This window comes from Mus musculus, chromosome 12, assembly GCF_000001635.26.
Source record: "Mus musculus strain C57BL/6J chromosome 12, GRCm38.p6 C57BL/6J".
Taxonomy (NCBI): domain Eukaryota; kingdom Metazoa; phylum Chordata; class Mammalia; order Rodentia; family Muridae; genus Mus; species Mus musculus.
In genome coordinates this window covers 85,684,126-85,710,437 of record NC_000078.6, presented here as the reverse complement: position 1 = coordinate 85,710,437, position 26,312 = coordinate 85,684,126, and the positions used below count along the sequence as shown (strand labels likewise).

The 26,312-nt window shown below is 47.9% G+C and overlaps 1 protein-coding gene across 1 annotated transcript; it reads right to left on the bottom strand.

Moving 5' to 3' along the window:
- Positions 1-1,350: 1,350 nt before the first annotated feature.
- Batf (basic leucine zipper transcription factor, ATF-like) lies at positions 1,351-23,718 on the bottom strand. Its single transcript, NM_016767.2, has 3 exons — positions 23,465-23,718; positions 21,066-21,170; positions 1,351-1,895 (listed from the first exon to the last, which is right to left on the bottom strand). The coding sequence occupies exons 1-3, from the start codon at positions 23,525-23,527 to the stop codon at positions 1,686-1,688; spliced, it is 378 nt and encodes a 125-aa protein (NP_058047.1). The 5' UTR covers positions 23,528-23,718; the 3' UTR covers positions 1,351-1,685.
- Between the last annotated feature and the right edge of the window lie 2,594 nt (positions 23,719-26,312).

Here is a 26,312-nt window from a genome sequence, read left to right as displayed (position 1 = left end):
ACATATGGAGCCTCTGCTCTGGAAGGGGGGGAAGCACCAGTTTGCCGTTTTGATGGGAGACCAAAGATTAGGATTCCAGAGATGGCACTGAAGGACAAGGGGGTACTCAGTGGCGGTAACCTGAGCAAACTCTGAATCAGGCTCAGCCTATATCCTAAGCAGACTCTGAATCAGGCTCAGCCTAGCCCTACTCTGGGGCATGCAGAGGCAATGGCTTCCAAGATGAGAGCCCACTCTGTCCCTACCACCATGATTTGCTCTGAGATCCTCTCATAGACAGGTCACAAGGAAGTCATAGGCAGGAGGCAGGTTAGTCAGGCCTCTATGAAGTTTAATGCTCACATCAGCTCAACACTGCCCTTATTCCAGGGGGTAAGAGACACCTGGGCAGGGACCATCAAAATGAGGCTTTAGGGAAATCAGAGTCACTAACCAACAGGTCAGGACTTGGCTAACAAGCACAGGGCCGACTCCTCCTTCCCCTTCATGAGAGCATGGCAGTTGAAGGTGGCTTCTACTGATTCTGCTATTCTGAGGGATTACGGGCTGGGCCTACAACAGAGCCCTGGCCCTGGGTTATCTACCTCATTGGTGCCCAGCCAGTCAGCAGAGACTATGGAGAAGGACAGGCTCCAAAGCAACCTTGGAGGAGACGGCTGTTCTTGCTTCTGGGCACTGTTATGGGTAAAGGCATAACATGAAGACCAACAGATGTGTGGCCTGGGGACTTCTGAGAAACAGGTGGACATCAAAGGGAAATGAAGAACACTGGTTTCTACCAGATGTCCAAATTGAACACAGCCCTGAGCTACTCAACCTTGGGACACTCAGTGTACAGGTTGAGTGTCCTATTTCTAAGGGCGTCTTTGGCAGGGTGTGGCAAAAGGTTACCTACGGCCTTGAATGGGAGGTGCTGCGTTTGTGTTACCCATATTCCTGGCATGGAACCTGCCACAGCATCCTTGAGACTTGACTGTAGGGCTGCAGCAGCCAACCAGGAAGGTGTACAAGTGGGAGAAACTGAGATTTCCCTGACCTGTCTTATACAGCCCTTTCTCTAACTGTAGAGTGACTGGCTCCACCATTTAGAGAAAGCACCGTGCAAGAGGCACGGCTGGGGGGGGGGGTGTCACACTGTGGAGGAGTGTGAGGGAGATAGCTAGAGGTTGAAGATGATTTGAAGAGACCAGCTTCCCAAACAGGGAACAAAACATGGAGCAGACAGCTAAGTGGAATTCATAGAGTCTGGAAGAGCTCCCTGAAGCCAAGAAGGAAAACCAGGTGCCAAATCAAGAGAAAGTAGTTCGCACGATGCTGATGGGAGAAGTGAGGGAAGCCGCTTTCCAGGGCTGGTTTTTTAGAAAATATTTATTTAGAAAACTATCCACCCCCTGCCCTCCTCCCTCTGTGCTGTGTATTTTGGGCATCATTCATGACAGTCCAGGGTTGACTTGTCATTTTTTGGGTCCAGTACATTGGCTCGACTTCCCTGGGAGAGTCCAGTACATTGACTATACTTCCCTGGGAGGCCTTAAGTCCCTCTGACCACTACAGTTCTTGTGTTCAATACTTGTCCAGGCCTCTGCCACTGGGCCTCTGGGTAGAGGTATGAGGGCAGCCCGGCCTCAGTTTACATGCCCCTCCAAGGGATCACGGGAGTAGCATCGCCCTTCTTGTCCAGAAGGTCAGGGCTGGAAGCGTGGCGAGCTGATGTGAGGCTGGTGGAAGGCATGGGCACTGTATACCACCTCGGGGGGCGAGGGGGTGCCACTGGCCAGCACGGAGCACAGGGGCTCGTGGCTGCTCAGCACTGATGTGAAGTACTTGAGCTCCTCGGTGAGCTGTTTGATCTCTTTGCGGAGAGCTGCGTTCTGTTTCTCCAGGTCCTCACTCTCCTGTAAAGAGACAATCGGCATGATGACTCGCGTCGGGGGTCGGGGGAAGGTTGGTGGTACATGATGGCAGAAAGGTGGTACACAGGGAGCTAAAGTTTTCTATTAGCACAGCCATGAAGAGGGCAACTGAGAATTCCTGTGCACACATACACATACACATAGATTTGTATGTGGGTGTGCGTAAGTATAAGGTTGACCCGTGGGCAACTGCTGATTGCTGTCTATTTTGACTAATAGGAATAGCAATTTCACCTAAGATGTCTCTTCCCTGTCACTATAAGAAAACTCCAGGAGGCTGGGTAGTTTATTTAGATCAGAGTTCTGAAGGTTTAAGGACATGGTGGCTGAGGGGTGCATGATGGGAAAATGGATGGGCAAGTGGGGAGCTTAGAAAAGGAGCTTGTGTATAAGAGAGAGGGGGTCTCTTTAACAATCCACTTACAATAACCAGTCCCATCCCCTCACTAGTGAGAGACAAGCTGGGAGTGGTGGCACAGTCCTGTCATGAAGCACGGGGAGGCAGGAGGATTGGGGGTTTGAAGCCAGCCCAGGCTAGAAAGGAAATACAGAGAGACAGTCCCTTGTCACCCTGTCTCTAAATGGATGAGTATTCTCAAGGGCTGGGAGATATGCCTAGTGTGAAGAAGCAATGGAGCCCTAGGTTCAATCTGCAACACTGAAAAGGAAGGAAAGGAGGGAAGAGAGAAGGAAGAAAAACAATAGAAGAGAAACTGAGAAAGACATTAGTACTTTTTAGTGACACAATCCCCCCTTGTGGCCACCACCACCCCTCAACTCTGTTGTTTCACTAGGGATGAAATACACATACAAGTTTGGTAGGGACAAACCTCAGAAAACCTTGCCGTGGTGTGTGTGTGTGTGTGCGCACACACACACACACGCACGCACGTATGCACCTCTAGGTTGGCAGTCGGGCCAGCCCCAGGTAGAGGAAAGCAGTTTGTGCCTCTTACTCCCCAACACACGCCAAGTGCCTTGTGTCTGTGGTTGCCTCACGCGCTCTGCCTGCTTTGCTCAGGTGCTAGGGTGCTTATAGCCTTTCTGAATATTGAGGATCTACGATGGACTTGGCATTCTATTCTGCTCCCTCCTGGGTTTTGCGATCCTGTTCCAAACCATCCATAAGCCTTGGACAATACCCAGAAGACACTATGAGCTTCCCTACACCTGTAAATCTCTGATGAAGTTTATTAAACATAGGAAGCGATTATCAATAAATAAACACAGAATGGAACATTTATGACAGTATACTATAGCTGGAGTTATTTTAAAACGTATGAATTGTTTATCTCTGGAACTTTCCATTCAGTATCCTCAGACCACAGTTGACATTGGCTAACTAAAACCATAGAGGGTGAAACTTCAAACAAGGAGGAGCCCTGTACTCTGTGCAGAGGCAACAAGCGCTTGGTCCAGAAATGTCTTCCAGTGTTGTGGGGACTGCGTCATTTACCAGCCACCACAGCACTGGGGCATAGAAGTTGCTGAGAAACAACAACTTCTCCAGATAATGGGGTTCCCGGACCTGAATAAACAGAACCTTGCCAAGTCCTGGGGGCCTCCCCCAAGTCCCCTGAGAGGCAAAGGAACCTCATTTCAGGCCAGAAGCTTGCAGGCAGCTCTTCTGCAGATCTGGGATTTGGGAAGAAATTTGGACTCTGGAATCTGGGCTTTTCTTTTCCATGTGTGTGCACACATGTATGGGTGCAGGTGCACGCATGTGTGACACGCACATGGAGGTCAGAAGAACTCCCACGGGCACCGTCCACATTTTGTTTGAGAGAGGATGTCTCATTACCTGGAACTGCCAGTGGCCCTCGGGCTTTCAGGGATCTGCCTCCAATCTCGCCATCGCCCACATTCCAGCCACGTGCTCCCCCCGCCCCACTTTTTATATGGGTGCTTGAGAACACAATTCAGGTCCTCCGTTAGCACTTTACCAACGGAGCCAACACCTCAGTTCTGGAAATCTGAGCTTTTAACAGGTGTCTTAGGTCGTTTTAACGCCCGGGCAAGTTTAAAAACCCTATTAAATATGATACAAATAATTAAAGCCTGCTTTAATTATTTAAGCATGTATTAAATGCCCGTTTAAGCTCCAAGTGAACTTAAGTGTTTGTGGACTGACTGGCTGATAACATCAATTGTTGGCATGAGAATGTTGACTCAAAAGTATAGTGGTTAGCAGATGTACGATAACTTGACATTTAAAATTAACCCTAAATGATCCAGCAGGAGTGAGCTGCAGGCTAAGGAGAGATGGGATTTATCAGCTATACTGCCAATCACGGAAACTCAGTACAGTCGGGGTTTCTCTTTTAAGTTGTGGAGGAGCAGAGGACCCTGACATTGCTCATCAAGACAGCTTCCATTTCTTTTGAAGGTCATATGGGAAGGCGCTGAGCCTCAGCGACACTTTGAATGCTCTCTGAGCTAACCAGGGCCCCTAGTCTGGTGCAAAGGAAACCCCCATCTCAAGCGGGCTGAGGGAAGCCGACAACTGGATGCTCAATCCCTGGCTGCTGCTGTTCCTGCAGGCTGAGGCCAGCTGGGCATTTCGCTGGTTTTTGTTTTCTGGCACATCCCAGAGGGAGGTCAGCCTTTTACCAGGAAGGCAGCGCCCCGTTACTGAAAGGTGGGCGAAATGAACCTGGTGGAGCGGTATGCTAAGACGGGAACTGGGGCCCTGAGTCCTGGCCCTTTCCTCGCCCCCTCTGAGAGTTTCCACTGGTTACACCATTTACTGTAAGTTCCGTGCTCCGAAGAGCCTGGGCAAACCCCAAGGCAGCAAGGAGGGACGGACTGGGTGGGCGGGCTCCGATCGTCTCCCCGCCTAGAGGCCGGCCTAGTTTTCGGGAAGTGACTGCAGGGCAAGTCACTAGCAGGCGCTCTGCGGAGCTCCCGCTGGCCTTCTCCTGTCACCTCCTGGGCCTACAGATGCCAAAGCCCACGCTGGGGTAGACCTGACTAACCACTGCCTGCTGCCTCTCACCATGAGGCAAAGTGTGTCTTTACCTCTTAAAGCCAGACGGCTGCTTGCAAGAGGAATGTCTGTAAGCTCGGAGCCTTGCAGACACTGGCCACTCCCTAGAGAAAGAATGACTTGTAGGAGGAAGTGGCTGCTTTGGGCCCCATCCCTCTAAGCTGTAGAGGGCAGCAGGGCCTCTGGAGAGGACTCATCTAGCTAAAGGGACAGTTGGGGTCAGCTGTTTATCCACAAAGACAATGACTATACCCCTACCCAACTTCCGGGTGTGAGAAGGGACGGAACTCAGTGAGGGAGAGGGGTGAGGGTGTGTGTGTGAAGGAAATGTCCTTCTACTAGGCAGTGTGGAGATCAAGCGAGCCTGCCTCCCTCCCTGCTCCACCTTAGCCTGCTCTCTTCACCTTTCAGAATGTGGTTAGGCCCATCAGGGTTCTCACAACGGCTGCTGCAGTCAGTATAGCCATCCTACCAAGGAAACCAATTGAGACCTGGAGCAAAACCATACTGCCTGGGTCCCTAAAAACAGGCTGGTGGCAGCAGTTATGAGAGGTGCTGTGGTCCTCATGTGTGTCTCCTCAGAAGCACAAAAACTTCAAATGCTGGATCCAAAGACCCATAGCCAGGAAGATCTGGGCTCCCACTGGATTCCTCCTTTCTGCCTCTCCTGTATTGAGGGTCTGACTATAGGAGCAACGAGAAGTCCTCAGCCCCCTGTGCCCCCAGTGCCCTCCCAAGGGATAGCAGCACAACATCACATAATACCACGGGCTGAGTTGGCCACGCCCCTGAAGCCACAGAATCGCCCACTTCCATCTGCCACCCTGGAAGAGCACTCCATTGAAGCGTCATCTTTCAACATGAGCCAGCCCTGGCTCCATGACCATGGTGATCATTGGTGGTCTTGGCTGCGTGGCCCCAGGAGGACTCTCTTTTCCTATTGGATGCCAGCTGCTTCGCCTGAAGGCAAGATGACTAGTCCAAAAAGATCCTCAGCTGGAGCCTGCTATTCCTGACATTGGGTCCTCCAGGGAGGACTAGTATTGTTGGTGACAGGTTCTAACTAACTAGATCTGGGTTAACCTTGCCATTTGGTGGTTATAGGCTACACGGGGTGCCCGTTGGGCAGCTAATGTCGACAGCTACAGGAATGGGGGTGTCTCCAGTTTCCCCTTGAATTTTCCAATATTTCAGATTCCAAATTGGCTACCTAGATGTATTAGTAGACTAGCGCCTGTAATCTCCTCCCCAAGCCTTTTGATATTTTTGTGCATGTGCCTATGGGTGTGTCTGGCACCACAATTTAAATAGATGTGCATATATGGTACACACATATTTTATTTTTTTGAGAGTCTTATTGGAGCCTAGCTGGACTGGAACTGACTGTGAAGACCTGGCTGGTCATAAGCTCACAGAAATCAGCCTGCCTCTGCTTCCTGAGTGCTGGGGTTAAAGGAATATGCCTCATGACACCCACCCTTTTGTATATTTTATAGCTATCATCATATTTAATCTTGGTAACACCACTGCATAACACACCCTTTTACAAAAGAGGAGAAACTGAGGCACAGAAAAGTTAAGCAACCTGTCAGGAGACCACACAGCTTGTAGGCTGCAGCACAAACACCCGTCCTTTGCCTCCTGCCTTGGGAGCCTGTGAGCTTAGATTGTCTCAGGCTCAGTTCACTGGCCAACCTCCCAGTTTCCCTCCCTCCCTCGAGCTGATCCTCCCTCACCTGTAGGGTCACCTGATGCCACTTCTATCTATCAAGAGCTGGGGGTGGCTAAGGAGGAGGCGTTGAGGTGTGGGAACATTCTGGGAAATCCCCAATTGGAGGGGCTGCAGAGGAGGTCACTCAGAGCTCCTGAGTGACAGGGGAATCCCCAGGCTAGTCCCTCAGCCCCAGGCAGCTGAGCTGGAGAGAGACTGGGAGCAGCTGGCACTGCCTGGCTGGGGTCCAGCCTGAGCTCATGCGGGGGGCTCAGCAGGGACTCCCCAGGCATATGCCTTACAGCTCTGTTCTGCTCTGTTCATGGCCAGCTCTCCAGTGCTTTGACTTTCCTGCATTTTCTTTGAAAAAATTTTATGTGCGTATCTGCATGCCAGTACACCACAGATGTGCCTGGTGCTCGTAGAGGCCAGAAGAAGGCGTCGGATCCCCTGGAACTGGAGTTACAGATGGTTGCACACCATTGTGTGGGTGCTGCAGTCCATCTGAAAGAGCAGCCTGTGCCAAGCTATAGTTCCAGCCCCACCTTCCTGCATTTTCTAACAGCCATTTCCAGAGGATGAAATACCCTCTGTAGTTTTTTTCTGCCCAAAGGAAAATGCACACTATCGTTAGCATGGTAACCTTCCAATTCACATGGCATTTGGAGTTGGTGCCACCATGTGCCAGACATCAAGTACACATGGCAAGTGGAGCCCACAGTTCTTGATGAAGGTTTCCAATGGAGAGGTGGGCTTGCTCCCCAGGAGAGAGAGGACCGGTCCTCCATCTGCCACCATTGACTTTCATGGTGGGGAGGAGTCACCACACATTGGGTTCTGGAGTTGGCTTCATTCAGCTCCTGGCCACCAATAGCTGGTCAGACACCAATCATGCTCTCGTGGTCCTGTCATAGTCACAGGGTTGGAAGGATGTTACCTGGGCCTCATTTTTTCCATGGGCCTACTAGAGGTTGGCTCACTTAGCGTCCTCCCCAAATACCCCACTGTTTTCAGCTAGAGAGACACAAATACCCAGCTTCCTTGCACCTGGGGCTGTGTGTGTGTGTGTGTGCGTGTGACATAATTATGACTGTAATATGTAGGTAGAGGCACAGGGACAGAGGTTCTCTTTTCTCTTCATGGTAGAGTTGCTGGGCAAGGACAAATCAATCCCCCCGCCAACACAGACTGAGGCCTGGAGGGCCGGCAGCCATCTTGCAGCCTTGAGAGGAGAGCCAAGCAGATGACGCTGACAGAGACCTGCTCTTTCCATTCCTGAGCTTGGTATGTGAGAGAAAGAAAGCGAGGCTTGCTGCTGCCGCCCCTCCATGGCCTATTTATGACTTGTAGCTGACAGAAATCCCGATGGATGGCTTGCTCCCAGGGTACCACAGGAAGCCCAATGTGGAAAAACAGAGAGCAGAGGCTTGGAGTGTGTGTCAGCCACGAGGTGCTGGGACCGAGGACATGCATAGCTTATGGACTCCTTCCACATTGGGCTGCATGTCCCTGAGGACTTCTGCCTGTGGCCCAGAGTCTCTGCCATTGGTCACTTTCCCCAGGCCGTCTCAGCCTCTGCTTTGATTCACATATCATTTCCGAGGTTAGGGGCTTAGGAAGGTCTCCCTGCATCCCTGCCCCATCCCTGTCCCGAGGTCACTTTCAGCCTTGCATTATTTCACTTTTTTTTTTTTTGACAAAGCACTTTTCAAGCTGTGTGATTACCAAGCACACATGCAGACTCCACATTGTCTAGACTCCACCCTCTGTCTCTTAGAGGCCCCAATTTCATTGCTACAAATGGGGTGTAGGCATCAAGATTTTAAAAATACTTCCCTGGTGAGCCCAGTGCTTAGCCAGATTGAGAATCATATTCATTGCAGATACTTAAAAAGAGTATAATAGCAGAACTAATCACTATTAAATGTATTTCATGTTTTATCTCATTAGACATATTTCTCTCTTTTTTTAATCTTTCTTTGTTTTGTTTTTCTCTCTATAGTCTTGGCTGTCCCGGAACTCACTCTGAATGCTGGGATTAAAGGTGTGCACCACCACCGAGCTAAGTTAAGAATATATTTTCATAGGTAGCATAAAACAGAGTCTTAGGAGTTGAATGAACATTTCTAAGTTAAAAATTTTCTAGAATACTTTGACATTTAAAGACAATAGATTATTGGTGAAAACAAGAGTTCAGAACAGCTCTTTTTTTTGTTTTTTTGTTTTTTTTTTTTTTCCGAGACAGGGTTTCTCTGTGTAGTCCTGGCTATCCTGGAACTCACTCTGTAGACCAGGCTGGCCTCAAACTCAGAAATCTGACTGCCTCTGCTTCCCGAGTGCTGGGATTAAAGGCGGGCGCCACCAATGCCTGGCCCAGAACAGCTCTTAAGGTGCTAAACTTATTAATTGTTATTACATGTGTGTATGATGTATGTGTGTGAGGGCAGACTCGAATGAGTGGCAGGCCTTTGGAGGTCAAAGGTTACCTTCCCAGAGTCAGTTCTGTGAGTTCAAGGGGTCAAACTTATGTCAGCAGGCTCTGCTACAACTGCATTTACTCCATCAGCATTGCCCCGGTCCCAGCACCCCTGCTTCTTGGGATGGCAAGGCTAGAGGTGGGGATCTGTGTGAACTCACCAGTTAAACCTCACTCACACTAGGTCCCTTTGGATTGGTGAGCTCCTCCAGGGCAGAGAAGGAAGCTGCTATGGTCTCCATGCGTTGGTCCTCAGCGTTGCGACAGAGACAGCACAATGTGAATGCTCAGCCAAATCGTGTTACTTGCTTGCTAGCTTGGAATGTGACAAATGCTCCTGACGGTGTCTACTCAGTAGACCTATGACATCTTCGAGGCTAGCGGGGAGTGTTTAACCCAACATTCCAGCTGCTTTATAACAGTTACAAAAGAATCTAAGAGGTTCCTTTTTCAAAAGGCCCAGCCATATAGAGAGTAGCACCACTTGACTTTGAATGTAATTTCCCTCCTTTGTATTTGACTTTCCCGGATCAGACCAACCCAAGGAGGCTGAAGCGTTGACCATAGAGTTCTCATGAACCCACAGACAGAAGGGCATAGTTCTTTCTCACAAGTGACAAGACAGCAGGTTGGTTTGTGTGCCAAGACTCACAAGTGACAAGACAGCAGGTTGGTTTGTGTGCCAAGACCAACTTTTGCATGAGCTGAGCAGACAAATCAACACCCCAGCTGGAGCTCTGCTTTTCTCCCCAGGAGAGATGAACATTCTTACTTTCTCTCTAATTCAAGGCTTAAGAGACTTAGGCCTCATGCTGCTTAGGGGGTCTAGGCCCGGGTGGGAAGGGGTGAGAGCAGCATGGGATGGTAGGGTGGTAGGGTAGAGGACGTAACCTGATCCTGTTGTTCTGATTAATGGCAAGCTGTCAAACTGTCTTGTTCATATTTATACCACAGACTTAGTGCTTTCATCAGCCTTGGCCAGAAAGAAGCAGCTGTCTGCTATGGTCAACAGTTAATGTAGAGAAAGCTCTCGTTTGAGTGTAATGTGGCCAATAAACTCACTGCAGCTGACGTTACTTGACATGATCAGTGAACAATACAATGGGCAGTGTTAATTGAACTCAGTGGATTAAAACACACACAGACACACACCACACACACATAATACACATAGACACATTCACACACATACACATATACACACATATACATATACACATATACATACACATATACACATACATACATACACACACACACAGGTATCAGTATCAGAGGATGTAGATCAGGGAGAAGGGAATGTATCGGTGAGAGTGGGGACAGAGAGTGATCAATATGTACTGCTTATATGTATGAAACTGTCTAAGAATTAATAAAAGCTGGTCTACCTAAAAAAGTCTCCAGTTGAGAGCAATCCCCAGCCTGGATCACAATGGTCTTTGTGTGCTCCAATTTCCTATCTTCCATCCTTGTATTACATATCTGGTTTATCCTTGTCACCCCGACTCTGGCTTCACATTCCGTTTCTGATGCTTCATGTTGTGTTTGGCCCCAAGTCTCTCCACAGGCCCCGTTTCCCCAGGTCTTCCCAGCCTCCTCTGTGGTTTGCAGTTGATCCTCAGTGTCAAAGCGGTTTTCATGATGTGTAGCTAGTGAGATTCTGAATTGGTTTCCAGACCTACAGTTGAATGTAAAGCCCATGAGACCAATGGCTTAGGCTTCCATGCTGGGCACACAGAATGGCCTTTTGGTCCTAATCTGCTTGGTTTTGAACTCTATCTTTTCCTTTGCACTAGTGAGTGATCCAGGTCACTGTCCTTGGTTCTCCCAAGCTTTCTGGGGATGGCTCAAGTTCATCTCTGCTGTCCTGGTATGATATTTGCTAGGACTCCTTTTTCATTCCCTAAAGAGCTCCAGCTGAGAAGATAAATTATAACCTCCTGCCAAAACCTAACAGCGATATTTCAGTTTCCTTCAGAGTTCTCAACTTTGGCCATCTTCTTTACACACACACACACACACACACACACACACACACACACACACACACACTTACACTCATGTGTATATATGTGTATATACATATATATACATACACACAGTATAACTATATTAAAGATTAATTAATTTGAGATAGGGTCTCACTATGAACCCCTGATGGCCTGGAACTTGCTATATAGACCAGGCTGGCCTCGAAATCAGAACCATCTGCCTCCGCCTCCTGAGTGCTGGGATTAAAGCTTGTACCACCTTGCCTAGCCTTCGAGAGCTTTTAAGATGTAAGGCACCCATAATCCTAGCTCCTAACACCTGCTCGCATCGCTACTTACTAGCATCCTGGTTTTTTTCAAACAAAGTGTATACTTCTTTCTGTAGAAGCTCAACCCTAGTGAAAAGATAATTTGTCTTTTGCCTTTTTTATAACTTTGTAATGGCTACAGTGTCACAAGTACTGTGTTTCATGGCCACCTCATCAAGTGCATGATCAGGAATTTACTTGAGATGGTTGCCGGGTATGGGACATTCTGATGGCTGTCAAAATATCCCTGTTGCAAATAGCACTAGAAATGCCACCTTGATGCATCCATACTGTGTTGTGAGACGGTATAACCAACAGTGAGTGCCTGCCCAAGATGACTACAGCTCCTGAGATGTAACGTTGCTGCACCTGAAGCCACCCAGAGCAGTCACAGAGAGGCACTGGATGCCATGCTTTCTAATGGAAGAAATTGTGCCAACTAGTTTTGTGAAGATTTCTTAACGCCCTAGTGAACGCCCTAGTCCCAACTGCCCACTTGTTGGGGTTTCTGGTGGGATCCGATTCAGCCTCCACCGCTACACTCGCAAAACGCAGGCCGGAGAGAGTGGAGGACGCCCACCCCGGCCGCTCCGGGTCTAGCCATGTGATCCTGGGCCCGTGGCCACGGGGTGGGCGGCGCAAACGCTGTCCGGGAAGTCCCGGCAGCGTGGCCGCGGTCGGTTCGGGAGGAGCACGGCTGCTCCAGCCGCTACTCGCTCTCTCCACGCCCACAGTCGCAAGCACACAGTCCTGCTAACTCCAGGACTTCCCTCCACCCGCAAAGTCAACTTGGAAGGGTCCCTCCCGCCTCGGCCCGGCCCGGCGGCAAGTCTCGGAACTCCAAAGGGTTCCAGGCCGTCCGCCATCCTTTCCGGCTGCCTGCTTACTGGTGCAAGCTGTCAACTTCTAATGAAGCAAAAAACAAAACAAAACAAAACACCTTTTTAAAACAGAACCTAATACATCAAAACCAAATGGGGGTAACTATTCTATTCAGGGGGTAGCTGGCAAGTTCCAGATGTCATAACTGGAGGGAGACGAATCTAGTGGCATCTACTGGGTAGAGTTTACATTTTGCGGTGCACAAGACAGCCATATATAGTAATTATCAGAATTATTAGGAGTCCTGGGGGTGTAGGCCCACAATCCCAAGCTGCTTTGGAAGCCGAGGCAGCAGTATTGAAAGTTCAATGTCTGCCTGGGCTAAACAGTGAGTTCAAGGCCAGCCTGGGTAGCTTTGTGATACCTTGTCTCAAAATTTTAAATGTAGAGTGGGGAAAAGATGAGTTATAGTTCAGCGGTAGAGTGTTAGCCTGGCATGTATAAGGTCTTTTTTTTTTTTTTTTAGTTTCTCAAGACAGGGTTTCTCTATGTAGCCCTGGTTGTCCTGGAACTCACTCTGTAGACCAGGCTGGCCTCGAACTCAGAAATCCACCTGCCTCTGCTTCCTGAGTGCTGGGATTAAAGGCGTGCGCCACCACTGCCCAGCTGCATAAGGTCCTTAATACCTTAATACTAAGGAAAAAGAAAAATGTATAAGACTCAGACTGTCAATCACCCTGAGGTTGAGAAACCCTGTCTCAATGTGTACTGTTTTTGTCATCAGAATTGAAAATTAGGTTATTTTCATTTGGGTAGGAAAAATGTGTGTAAGCTTTCTGTGTAGTTTCTGCCCACTTAGTGATGAATGTCTTGATGTTTTTCTCTCAAAGGATGTTTTTCCTTCTTAGTATACATATTAAATCATCATGTATTTAATTTAATGACAATATATTCTTCAAAAATACCATCATCCTTTTGGGGTCCTGCCTTTACATCTTCTAATTAACGGGGCCTTTAAATTCTAGGCCTAGGCTGGTGAGACAGTTAAGAGCAATGGCTGCTCTTATAGAGGACCTGAGGTCAATTCTCAGCACCCACGTGGTAGCTCACAATGGTCTGTAACTCCAAGTCCAGAAGATCTGCCACCCTTGTAACAAGCACGCAGGCAGAACACCAATCAATGCACATATAAATAAATAATTCTTTAAACTCTAGGCTTTATCCACTGTAACTCCTTTTATGGTCTCTCCCTGTTGGTGAAATGTTTTGGAAGTAATGAGAGTCTTGTGTAAGCATCCTGACCATCAGTCTACTTCTTGGCTAACCCTTTGCAAAATGATAGATAGGAACAACAAACAAAACAAACAAAAACAAAACTAAGAATATCACAAAACAGATACAGGCTGGTAAGGAAGCAAGAACCTGGGGTCCTTTTGTGTCCCCGAGAAAGACACTGATTTCCTCATTGGTAACATGACAGGTTGGCCTAAAAACCCCAAGTTTTCGTTTTTAACACTTTGATCCTATGAACAAGACAGTGTGGCCACACTTAGTGGCATTTCCTCTGAAAGCTACTATGGGGCCCCATGGTGAGGCTATGGAAAAACAAGCCGAAAGGAACCTTTATCCTGTGGACCAGTCCACTGCTGTGGGAAGCAGAAGCCACACTTGGTGCCGCTGAGGAGAGCCTCCTGACACCTGTTGAGTGGGGTAGCTGTTGGGTTGTGAGCTGGTACTAACAATCCAGTTCAGCCACACATTCCTCAAGTCTGGGGCCCTCCCACCCTAACGGAGCAGCCCATCGTCCTTGGATAAGCAGTTGAGGTGGTAAATTGCCTTGGTGTGTTCTTCCCCAACTAAAATAGCTGATTTGTAAAGACTCTGGGACTATTTCTGATTGTTTAAACAGCACATTTAAGTCACAATAACACTGCAAAGAGCACCAGGAGGAAGGCAAGCTACCCCAACCCAGGCACTCAGAAGTAACCACCATTGGTAATTTGGAGACTATGTTTCCATCCCCAAACCTTGCAAGCTTCACATTAGCAGATGGTGCTCTGCACACTCCCCTGGCTTGATTAGCTCAATTCAGCCTCGCAGACATCTTTCTAAGTCTATACACAAAGATCTCCATGGCCACTTCTAGTGTCAGCCTCAATTTCTATTGCGTAAGTGGATCACAGTCTGTTAAATATCCTGTTAACCATCTGCCTAATTTTATGACACCCATAAAGTGTTTGCTGTTCAGATATCCATGTTTCCAGCATCCTCATCTATGGACTTTGCCTTACAATGTTATAGTGAGAAGGACTGTGTCCAAAGGTTATTCTTGTGTACACTGTTAAAATGGAACAATCTTCTAAAAACTAGTGTATAAATATTATACATACATATGTATCACATATTTATATAAAGATCTATATATACCCACACACATACAGCCAGATAGAGAGATAGAGAGAGAGGGGGAGAAAGGGGGGAGGGTAGACAGACAGATAGACAGACAGCAACAGATAGACCTTTCTTTACTTTCTTGACCAAGCCTAAGATGATCAGGGAAAAATAAGAATTTCAGAGTGTATTGTTTAAATAGAAACAAGACAAACAAGACCTTAGCAGGAGATGCAAGGATACAGATAGATGTTTATGTTTACAAAGGAGGGCTCTGAAGTTCAAGCTGTCCAACCTTCAGCAGATTGATTAATGCAAAGAATTTGTTTTTTCAGATCAAGTGCAACCCCACTGGTAGGACACTTAACGCACTTAGCGTGACCATGGCCAGGTGTTCAATGACCTTTGTGTGTGTGTGTGTGTGTGTGTGTGTGTGTGTGTGTGTGTGTGTTTGGAGACAGGGTTTCTCTGTATAGCCCTGGCTGTCCTGGAACTCACTTTGTAGACCAGGCTGGCCTCGAACTCAGAAATCCGCCTGCCTCTGCCTCCCGAGTGCTGGAATTAAAGGCATGCGCCACCATGCCCAGCTAATGACCATATTTTAAATAGAAATTCAGAGAGGCAGAGATGCCAGGGAGGCGGCTGATTCACTGGCTCTAGATTAAGCATTTAAAAGGTGAAACTAGCCAGAATGTCCCTTCATGTTTTATTGTTTTACAGATCTATGAATTTGTTATGTTAATAAACCTCAGGATGTGGTCTCCTAGAGACAGAGAATGAGAAATGTTGGAGGAACCTCACAGCCTCGTTTCCCCGCCACCTCAGCAAGCCAAGAGCAATGGCCTTGCTGAAAACTTGCTCCCAGTGTCCCTGGGAGCTAACATCTTTGGGAATTTCTCAATTATTTAATTTCCTCCAATGGTCCTCATTTTTCACAGCATCAGCTCAGTCTACATGATTTTTCTGTTTTATGTGATTTTACAAATCACAGACATTGCCTGTCCTGAACTGTGGTGAGATTACTTCAGGAGCCCACAGCAGTCATATCCTGCCTCATCTTCACAGAAAGGAGCCACCCTGTTCGTACTCCAGTTTCCAGATCCAGCACGGATGGCCAAGCAACCTGGAGACCAGGCGCCACTTGCCAACAGCACACTCTGGGAGACTCTGCTGTCCAACCCCCACCTCCTCTGCTTGGAGCCCCTCTCCAGAGCAATGCTTTTAAACTGATCTCAGTTCTCCCCACCCCCACCCCCACCCCAACCCTGACCCAGGACATTGACTCAAAATCCCCCTATGATAGAAGATTCCAGAAGGCTCCCACTCTCAACTGGCTGGCTGGCCACAGGAAAACGACTTGCCATTCTTTAAAGTGTTCCATCTAGTACCACGGAGCTTAGAGTCACTCAAATCTTAGCTACTCCTAACTGACATAAAAAAGGATTGAAAATGCAAAGGACACTTTTCCTGTCTTTTAACTTCAGTGTGACCTTTTGAAAATGATATTAATAAGTTCGGGTGATCCATTTGAAACTTGCCTGTATACTTATGCTCAGACAGATTAAAAAGTGTGGCTTGGCGCAAGCTAGATGCTACATTTGCACTTTTCTTCCTTAAGAGTCTGGGAACCAGGGACCGGTAAGAGGGCTCAGGGGGTGAGAGTGCTTGCTGCCAAGTCTTTTTTTTTTTTTTTTTTTTTTTTTTTTTTTGGTTTTTCAAGACAGGGTTTCTCTGTATAGCCCTGGCTGTCCTGGAACTCTGTAGACCAGGCTGGCCTTGAACTCAGAAATCTGCCTGCCTCTGCCTCCTGAGTGCTGGGATTAAAGGCGTGCTCCACCACGCCCGGCTGCTTGCTGCCAAGTCTTATGACTTCAGTTCGATGCCCGGACCCAACACAGCGGAGGGAGAGAACCGACTCATCCACACATGCATGCACTCCCCCACAATAAACAAACAAACAATAAATAACTGCAACATAGAAAGCTTTAAAGAGGAATTGGACAGATGGCTCAGTGATTAAGGGCATCTACTGCTCTTGCAGAGGACCCGAGTTCAGTTTCTAGTACCTGTGGCCATGGGACCAATACCCCCTTCTGTCTTTTATGGGCACCTGCACTCATGTACACATACCCCACCTTCCATAACTTAGAAAAACTGTTTTAGAAAAGAAAACGATAGTTTTACCACACTCAGAAGCAACTCACTTAACAGTCCCATAACAGCACACTCAGAATGGACCAATAGTGTTCATTCAACCCCCATTCTCCTAATGAATATGTAACTAGTTTCCAGTCATTCAGTGGTGTACAAGTCCCTGGGTTCAATCCCCAGTGCCACTAAACAAAAACCAAGAGACACCAAGAGCAGCACATCGCAACAATGACTCACACTCAGCTCAGAGAGCTACAACCTCTGTGCTGTGCTTGTGGTGTGGACGGATTCTGGACAGCACCCTGCTGGGAGACAGGGGAGGTGCCCCTGCCACCTGAGTGAGCCTGCTCAAGCTGCCGTCTTAGGGGGTTATAGCAACTTGCCCTGCTAAGGGAATGCGATGCTCACTCTCCGTCTCCCTTGGCCATTTCCTGGGTCAGCTCCATCTTTCACCTCTGTCAGCCTGGCAAGGAAGTCTTACATTCACCCTCATTGGCATTTTCCCAAGGAGGCCTGGCGCATCCTTACATGTGTAGGTACATTCTGTTTCTCCCTTTCCCTCACTTTATAGTCTTTTTTTTTTTTTTTTTTTTTTTTAATAAAGATCAATCATTTCCCTCGCCATAGAGTTCCCACATATGTAGTAAACCTGCCTTTCTGGCTCATGAATTTTCTAGATGATTCCCTCCTGGCTTTCCATTTGCCTTTGATTTTGTATATAATATTTTGAAGAATGAAAGAAAAACTTCAGCCGGGCAGTGGTGGCATATGCCTTTGATCTCAGCACTTGGGAGGCAGAGGCAGGCAGATTTCTGAGTTTGAGGCCAGCCTGGTCTACAGAGTGAGTTCCAGGACAGGCAGGGCTACACAGAGAAACCCTGTCTTGGAAAAAAGAAAGAAAGAAGGAAAAAAAAGAAAGAAAGAAAGAAAGAAAGAAAGGAAGGAAGGAAGGAAGGAAGGAAGGAAGGAAGGAGAGAGAGAGAGAGAGAGAGAGAGAGAGAGAGAGAGAGAGAGAGAGAGAGAGAGAAAAGGAAGAAAGAGGGGGGGTAAACTTCATCCTTTTTTCAAGATGGGCGTCTCACTATGTAGATGAAGCTGGTCTTGAGCTCAGAGATCCACCTGCCTCTGTCTCCCAAGTGCTAGGATTGAAGGCCTAGCCCAATTAGGATGCCCAGCCAAATTTTTTTATTTTTTGATGCATGTATAAATCACATTTGTATATCAATTTTCTTTTATTATTTTCTATCTATCTTATTTGAAAAATTTTCATGCCAAGGTACATTTCCAAATTACATATTTTCCCCCAAGACTTCTTTAGTTTCCTTTAAAAATATTTAAACTGTCTGTGCATTGCATAAGGAATGAGAGACCTGGCCTTTTGTCTCTTCAAGTGACTTGCCAGGTGTCCCAACTCTATTTATTAGATAATTCGACCTCTCTGACTAGGTTGATATGCCATCCTAATTATCTTATGTTTACATCTGTGTCTGGGAAACCATCACGTATATCTCATAATCGGAACAGAATCACAAATGAATTATGTGCAGTTAATCAATGCTGGGGACATTGTAACACAGTTGTCGCAGGAGGCTCCTCCCCACCTCTGTCACTTAAAAAACAATCAGCGCGCCATGCATGAATACAAGACAGGTATTCAAAATGCTTCATTGTAAGTTTCTCATGCTCTCACAGAAGAAGTTAGGCAACAGAGACCAGGGGGCTGAGTTTACAGGAAGGTGGCCTGCAGCTAGAGACAGGAGGCCCTTCTCCTGTGTCAAGAGGGAGGCAGCACTCTGCTATTAGAGGTGACTGGGCGTGCCCTGGGGACCTTCTGCCGGGAGTGAGTGTGGCAAGGGAGTCTCATGAGCTTTACAGCTGTTAAGAAGTCTCTCAGCACTGAGATGATGTGGAGAAAAAGTATACACACACACACATATGCATGCATCTCTCACACACACTCACACCCATACTCACATACATACGATACACACACACACACACACACATGGTAGATACACACACAATACACACGGCACACAATACATGCATGTAATATGTGCATATATACATACTGGGAAATACACGTACATTTTTATATAAAATTATGCAATGTACATATGTATGCCTGCTCAGTCTCAGTTTTCACGCCTCTTACACTATTACTATAACTTTAATTGCACAGAATCTTCTGAGTATTTACTGTATGCCAGGCACCATACTGAGCTTTTCTCCTGCACTGTCTCTATAAGCAGTTCCTGTCATTTCCCATTCTATAGATAAGGGCCCCAAGGCTAAGGACCATGAAGAATGCTTGTGGGTCCAGACACACAGACAGCAGTCGGCAGAGCGGTGGTTCAAGTCTGGCCTCCCTGCCAGAGAGAGGCTGAACTCAGCTTCCTTCTTTTAATATTACAAACTTACAAAGCTTACAGGAGTTTGCCCATCTAGGACATTGTCTACTTGCACAAACAAAACGGAGTTTATCGTAAGTGTGGCTTTCTTGCTCTATGGAATATTAACTAAGAACCAGACTCAGATAGAAAAAGTCAGTTTCAGATAGTGTGAGATTTTTAAGCCCCCAGGAAATCTTGAAGGGTTTGAGTACCGGGACAGACACTGAACACTCAGACTGTTGGTCTGTTTGTGCTGAGTGCTGTTTATTCTTTCTCTTGTTAGTCTGACACATATTTGCCAATTGAAAATGATGTTAGCACGTACTGGAGACTATATTAAGAACCTATCAAACAGAGCAGAAGCACAGGCAGAGCGACTAGGGCAGACCGTTCTCTGTCCTTAGGCTGAAAGAAGTGGCGATATCCTCCCCTTTGTCTTCTAAAACTGTATGTTACTTATTCTTTTGTTGCATGTGTATGTGCGTGTGGTGTTTCCATGTATTTTTCTTGTATGTGGGCACGCGTGTACATAGATGCACATGCGTGTGTGAGGCCCAGGGTTGAGGTCAGTATCTTCTCCCATCACTTTCCAACTTCCGTATTGAGAATCGAGGCAGAGTCTTTTGCTGAACCTAAAGCTTACTGTTTTGACTAGTCTGGCTAGCCAACGTACTCTAAGATTCCCCATCTCCACCTCCCATGAGCTGGGATTACACTGTCAGGCTGCCACATCCATTAAGCTTTTCAGCTTTTTTTTCTTTCTTTTTTTTCTTTTTTCTCTTTTGACACAGGGGCTCTCTATGTAGACCTGGCTATCCTGGAGCTCACTGTGTAGACTATGCTGGCTTCAATTTCATAGATGTCCACCTGCTGCTTCTGCCTCTTGCCCATTTGACTGTCATGCGGGTTCTGGGGATTCTGACCCTGATGCTAGAATGGCAAGCATTTTACCCCCTGAGCCATTTCCCCAGCCCCCGATAATTTATCCCTGATAAAATTAAAGCAGCCCTTAGCCATGCTAAACATCAGATCATTATCAGCTTATCTGGGTTTGGCACCTCTTGCACTTTTAGGAAATTTCTAGAATATTAGCAGTTTGGAAATGTTTCAGGAGGAAGGAGGAAGAGCAGGAAGAAGGATGCGATGAAGATGGAACAGTTGAGCAAGAACACAGTGAAAGGAGCAGACTGTAAAGAGGAAAGGTATGAAGGGTGGGAACACTGCGCCCAGTCAGGACTCGGGGTCGCTGGTCCAGGCCCTGGGTCTCCCAAGTGAGGCTGCAGTTCATCCCCTCCCTGCTAGACCAGGATGGTGATTGTCCCAAGTAAGTGCTTTAAAATTTTGTCTTTAGCAGACCCTAGAGAGACCATTAACAATGTAAATCTCAACACAGAACTTTCTCCATGCTCAGGGAAAAAAAATAAGGGCAGCATCATCGACCTCCTTCTCCCAAAGGCAAGTGTGCTTGGGTGGCAGACCATTGCCTTCCAGAGGGATGAGATGTGCAGCTCTGAAAGAATGGCTTCCCTGAAGCACTTAACACCTAACTTCCTCTCAGCATCAGTGTTCTGCTCACAGTGGCTCAGGAAGGACGACACCCTCTCTGCTGTCCCTTTCCACACAGGTGGCTCTGCCTCCCATGAAGCCTTGAGGCTGTCAACATCCCACACATCTACCCTTGCACTCTCCTGGGCCAGAAAGGTTCAGTGTCCAGTGCTGTTCTCTGCTACTAAATGTTTTCATACATGCATGGGAGAGCGAAGCCCTTTCCACAACCTGACCCCTGCAGCTCTTGCCCTCTACTACTCTCCCCCAGTACTTAGCTCTACCACAGCAGAATCATCAGAGCTGGGCCCCACAGCCTCACTGGTGTGGGGCGCAGAGCCTAAGGGCAGGAGCATGGTAGGAAGTGTGGGTACTCACCAGGTGAAGGGTGTCGGCTTTCTGTGTCTGTCTCTGTCGGCTCTTCTGGGCAGCGATGCGATTCTTCTCTCTCCTCTGAACTTTCCTCACATCATCAGATGAGTCCTAGGAAGCAGAGATATCAACGGTAGGTCTGATCGTTCCTCTTAGTCAAAATAGGACATTGGTTTCCTCCCTCCTTTCCTTCCTTCCTTCCCGGTCCTCAGTTCTTTCTGTATTGTCCATTCCCCTTATTTACAAAAGGCCTGTACCCAAAGACATTTTCTTCAGCATTCCCTGCTACCCACCCTTGGGTCTCCTATGGTCTTCTTATGATCAAAAGCTACTCAAAAGTGAAGAGAAATTGAAGCCTCAGGAGGGCTACTTTGGGAAATTCCAGTTAAGATGCCATCACTTCTGCTCTCTCCAGAGCTGTTCTAGCTTCACTCTGTGTGTGTGTGTGTGTGTGTACATGTGTGTATACATATGTATGCATGTGAGGTATGTGTGCGTGTGAGTGTGTGTGCATGTATATATGTGCATGTGTGCGCACATGCTAAACCTTCTTGATGCTCCTTTTGCTGTTGTCTTTGAAAACTCCGCTGAGCATTTACCATGTGCCAACTTCTGTACAAGCGCGTTCGGAGACGCTATGCTTCAACTCCCCAGCTTTCTGAGCAGGCACCGTCTTTTCTATTTTACACAGTACGAAGCTGAGGCTCTCCACCCTGATCCCTGAGCTCATGGACATCCAGGGGTATGACATCTTTCTGGCACTGATGCTCAATCCTTTCTGAGAATTCCCCCTTGACTATTAATTTCATTGTGCTGCACCCCTAGGCAGAGGGCGCCGCCCAGATCTGTTTTATTCGGTCCATCATTGTGCAGACATCTTGAGACCTTCCTAGTCCTGAACATGATGCCTGCTACAGATGAGGTAACCCCACCACCACCACCACCAAATCATTTTATGAAGTGCAGGTCGCCTGCTTTAGTGAGCCACTGACGGGTGCTTTGGAGGACACAGTGCTCTTTGAGTGCTTTCTAAGTATCTCCTATAGAAGATCAGGGAAGAGAAGCCCTTCTGCAACCCCCACCCTGTCACCTACCTCCACTGGCCTGAGGGGCAAAGACCCTTGGGTCAGGTTCTGATTCCCTTCCCTCTTTACTCAAACTTTCCAGGTCATTCTAGCAAACGGACATTGGGTTAGAGAGGGCAAGGATATATTCTTCCTTTAATGTGCTAAGGGACTAGGTTGCCATGGAAGCTGTGAGTAATTTCCTTCTTAAGAAGAGACTGGGGTACCATCTTCCAGGCAGTCTGAGTTGCTCTGATACCATCGTGAGCGAGGGACTATCTCCCTCTTGAGGTCTTCACCAGTATGGCTTTTGGTGAGGGCTTGTGACAGATGTGGGAGCCGGTGGTCAGGTAGTTTACGTTTATTTTGTTTGTAGCGTTTTGCAGCCCCCTGGATGTGTGTGAGCCAAACACTCTACCTCTGAGCCCCTCCCAATATGTGTGCTAAGGAAAGAATATAGTTTTTAAGATGAGATGTAAAAAAGTTTAATCCGTGGGTCTATGTTGGATGAGGAGGAGAAATGTCTAGAACAAGGGGCATCAGGAACGTGGTAGAGAGACCCAGAAACCACAAGGTGAGAAAGGCATCCCATCGGAGGCATCTTTCAGTCTGAGACATTTCGGCTTGGTATCAGTCAAGAGTCTAAGAGTCTCAGAATCTTTCCCTCCATCCCTGGTTTTTCAGGGATGATATTAGCTACTAGTGAAAGTCTCTGACACGCCTCCTGGACCATGGCCTTCTTTCTTCTATCTGGAAGCCACATGGGGGGTGGGGGGGAAAGATACAGGTTGTAGCTTTAGCCTCCCTTCCCACGGACTGCTGGAGTTACCGAGGCAATCCGCAGGCAGATCTTGCCACTCTTCTCCTCCTGTCTACCTTGCTTTGATTTGCTATATTTCTCTTCCCTGACCTCGGTTCTGTCTTGCCACTTGCTTGGTTTTTTCCTGGAAAGCTACAACTCTAGGATTTGGGTGGAGCCCGAAGCAGCGATCTACTGGAACATTCCTCTGCTTATGGTTGACCATACTTCTAAGCTCTGTGATATTCACCCTGCCCCCAGCTTCCTAGAAAGTTTCACGGTGGGAACCTAAGTGGCAGAGACGAGGGGTACCTCTTGGAAAGAGAGGCTTTTGTGGCGGGATGCGAAGCTTCAGCCCTTGGACCTCTGTATAGCAAACACCACACGGTCCAGAGTCTGCTAGAGAGTTCCTGCCACGAGCTACTTCCTTCCCCAGACAGAGCTCCCTGGGCAGGACAAGGGAGCCTACCCCTCTTCTACCACCCCAGGAAAATCAGAAGGCAAGGCATGCGGGGCGTGGGGGAGGGGGACGAAGGGGGTACCTGTTTGCCAGGGGGAGGAGAGCGGCTGAAGCTGGAGTCACTGCTGTCGGAGCTGTGAGGCATGGTTCTAATCTTCCGGGCTCTCCCACACCGTCCCAGATGCCTCTGGGCGATCTTCTCACTAGCTGGCTCCCCTTCTTGACTGCTAGGGGGCCACCAGCACACCACCTTCCACAGGTACCTCCCCTGCTTGCCCAACAGCAACCTCTGACAGACCCCTGCGTCCTCCTCTCTCTCGGGTGCAGAGGGACTGCTCCCCACAGGGACATCTCGCTGCTTTGGGGCTTGCGCACAGGCCCTCTCTTGTGGTTTCTGGTAATTCAAGCTGGAAGTCACATGGGCGGAAACGTCAACAAGTTAGAAAGAAGGTAGAGAGAAAATACACATCTGGGAAAAGACCACAGAATTAGGTGAAAGAAAAAAAAATACACAAACCCCCAGTATCTTCCGGCAGGCAGTTTGAAAGGCAGAGCGAGCGCTCTTCAATTGATGAAGATAAAGAAGAAAAACAGCCACACAGGGAAAATCCCCGGCCAGAATTAGCAAGTTCTCTGCTGTCAACATGGCAGAGAGCAGCAGGAAAGAGCCTCCAGGTCACAGGCCTTGATTTTTAAATCTAAATACAGTCAGCGACAAGCCTGAGGACCCTTTCTGGGTTTCACCCGAAAGCAACTGCCCATCCTGTTTTATGACCGGCCTTCCTCCTTCACCTATAGGACAGTTCGGTGGGCTGGGGACAAAAAGAAAGGAGGGCACTGCCTTTTACAGATGACCAAGCAAGACGTTGGGGCTAGCTGAGAGTCTCGGGGAGTCTCTGGAATCGATGCTAAAGAAGTTTATTATCTATCCCCTGTCCTCTTAGCAAGACACTTTCATTCTCCCTAGAGAAAGGATACCTACCTTCTGTGGAGGGGCTCCTTCAGGAGTTCAAGGTTGACCTTGAGTCTTCAGAAGTCAGTGACGTCATAACCCAACAAGGAGAGAACGTCAAAATGAGGGACAGAGGCTCTGGACTTGGAGTCAGATCGATATGATGAGAATCCAGTGACTCCCTATCCCTACTCCCCCCCCCCCCAGCCTCCCACCACACACACACACCTAAAACCTGCCCCACCTACTACCTTTCAGGGCTACTGCAATGAGGGATGACAATTTGAATAGGAATGTCCCCCACTCTGTAAAGCATGCTGTGGAGTGGCGGTGTTTGGCATGTGTCCCATGACACGAACACGCTTGTCGCTTTAGTGAACAGTCCCATTCTCATCCCAGTGTTTTGGCTATTTTTTTTTAAAGTTTGGGGACTGGAAAGATGCTCAGCAGTTAGGAACACTGGCTGCTCGTCCAGAGGACTTGGGATCTAGTCCTAACATCCAGACAGTGGCCCAATCATCTGTTACTCCAGTTCCAGGGGTCCTCTTCCTGACTCCTCGGGTACCAGGAAATGGACACGGGGCACATACATATGTGCAGGCAAGACACGCACACATATTAAAATAAAAGCTCTTACTCTATTCCCAGTGTGGCTCAAATGCTCACCTCGATTAATCTGAGGGCTGACAATATGTTATGGCTCCTAAAGCATTTTTGTATCCACTGATTACAATTCTGCCTGACGACAATATTGTTCTAAGGACAAACCTATCAAAATAATAATAATAACAATAATAACAATAACAATAATAATAATAATAATAATAAAAGTCAATCCTTGTAGAATTTGTATTTAGTGGTGAGAGCAGACAGGTAAAACAACTGAGCTGACATAATACATCAGGGAGTGTCAAGTGTCACAGATAAAAATAGAGCAGGGTAGGAGAATTCGAAGAGTGGCCACTTTTGTAAGCTGGCCAGGAAGGGCTTGGTGAAGGGGTCACACGTGAGCAGGAACCTGAGGGGGAGCAGAGAGGCTAAGTGAAGAAAGGTCCAGGCACACACCTGAGGTGGAACACCAGAGAGCCCAGTGTCTCCGGATCAGAGGTCCTGAGAGTGGCAGGGGACTGGTAGGGGATAAGTTCGGTACGTGGATCAGCCGGGACGTCTCTCAAGGCTCTTGGAGTCAATTGGGAGGAGTTTTGCCTCATTCTAAAGTAACCAGAGAACCAACCACAGGCCCGTGCCCCGTTCCCTAGATCCTCAGATCTAGCCACTGCGACTGCCTGTTTGTTTCAGAGCACTTATCGTAGCCGCTGATTGTTTTAGAACTTATTTTCTTCACTGGAAGGCAAACTGCATTTGGGAATTTCTTATTTAATCAAGCGTCCCCTGAGCACCCACCATGTGCCAGGCAAAACACTTGACTTTTTCCCCTGAACGAGACAGTTTATCAGTAAGTTTCCACTGTGTAACATACCAAGGACTTCACGAGAGCTTTAAACAGGCATGCTTTTGGCTGAGTTTGTAGGTCATTCAGAAGATTCCAGAAGGCCACAGTAGCTCTGATCTCATCCAGACCTCTCAGCTGCTGAGTTGGTTGGTAACTGACTGGTCTGTTCTCCCTGGCCCACCCCACCCCACCCTCCCAGCCATCCTGCCTGTTGTTCCCTTGGCAGGTGCCGGATTCTAAAGGCAGAACTCAGAACCTGCCAACATCCATGATCAGGTCTAGCTCAGAGTCCCATCTACCACATCCTATTGACCAAAGAAAGTCACAAAGTCGCTCAATGTTCAGTGGGCTGAAGATACAGTCCACCTCTTGACTCAGACCCAGTTGAAGACTTGTAAGGTCAAGCCTGCTGCCTCCCCCAGGTGGGCAGACGTTGGTAGTGTGAGAGCAGGGGAACTACATGCTCTGACTGGAGTATCCTGGGATCCCTTTAGACACAGTTGAGATTTTCCTGTGGGGAGAAAA

Excerpts from the sequence above, each read along its gene's own strand:
- Batf (NM_016767.2), bottom strand. The coding sequence starts at position 23,527 with ATGCCTCACAGCTCCGACAGCAGTGACTCCAGCTTCAGCCGCTCTCCT. Across the intron at positions 21,171-23,464 it reads CTCCTCCCCCTGGCAAACAG|GACTCATCTGATGATGTGAG; the intron begins GTACCCCCTTCG and ends TCTGCTTCCTAG. Across the intron at positions 1,896-21,065 it reads AAGCCGACACCCTTCACCTG|GAGAGTGAGGACCTGGAGAA; the intron begins GTGAGTACCCAC and ends GTCTCTTTACAG.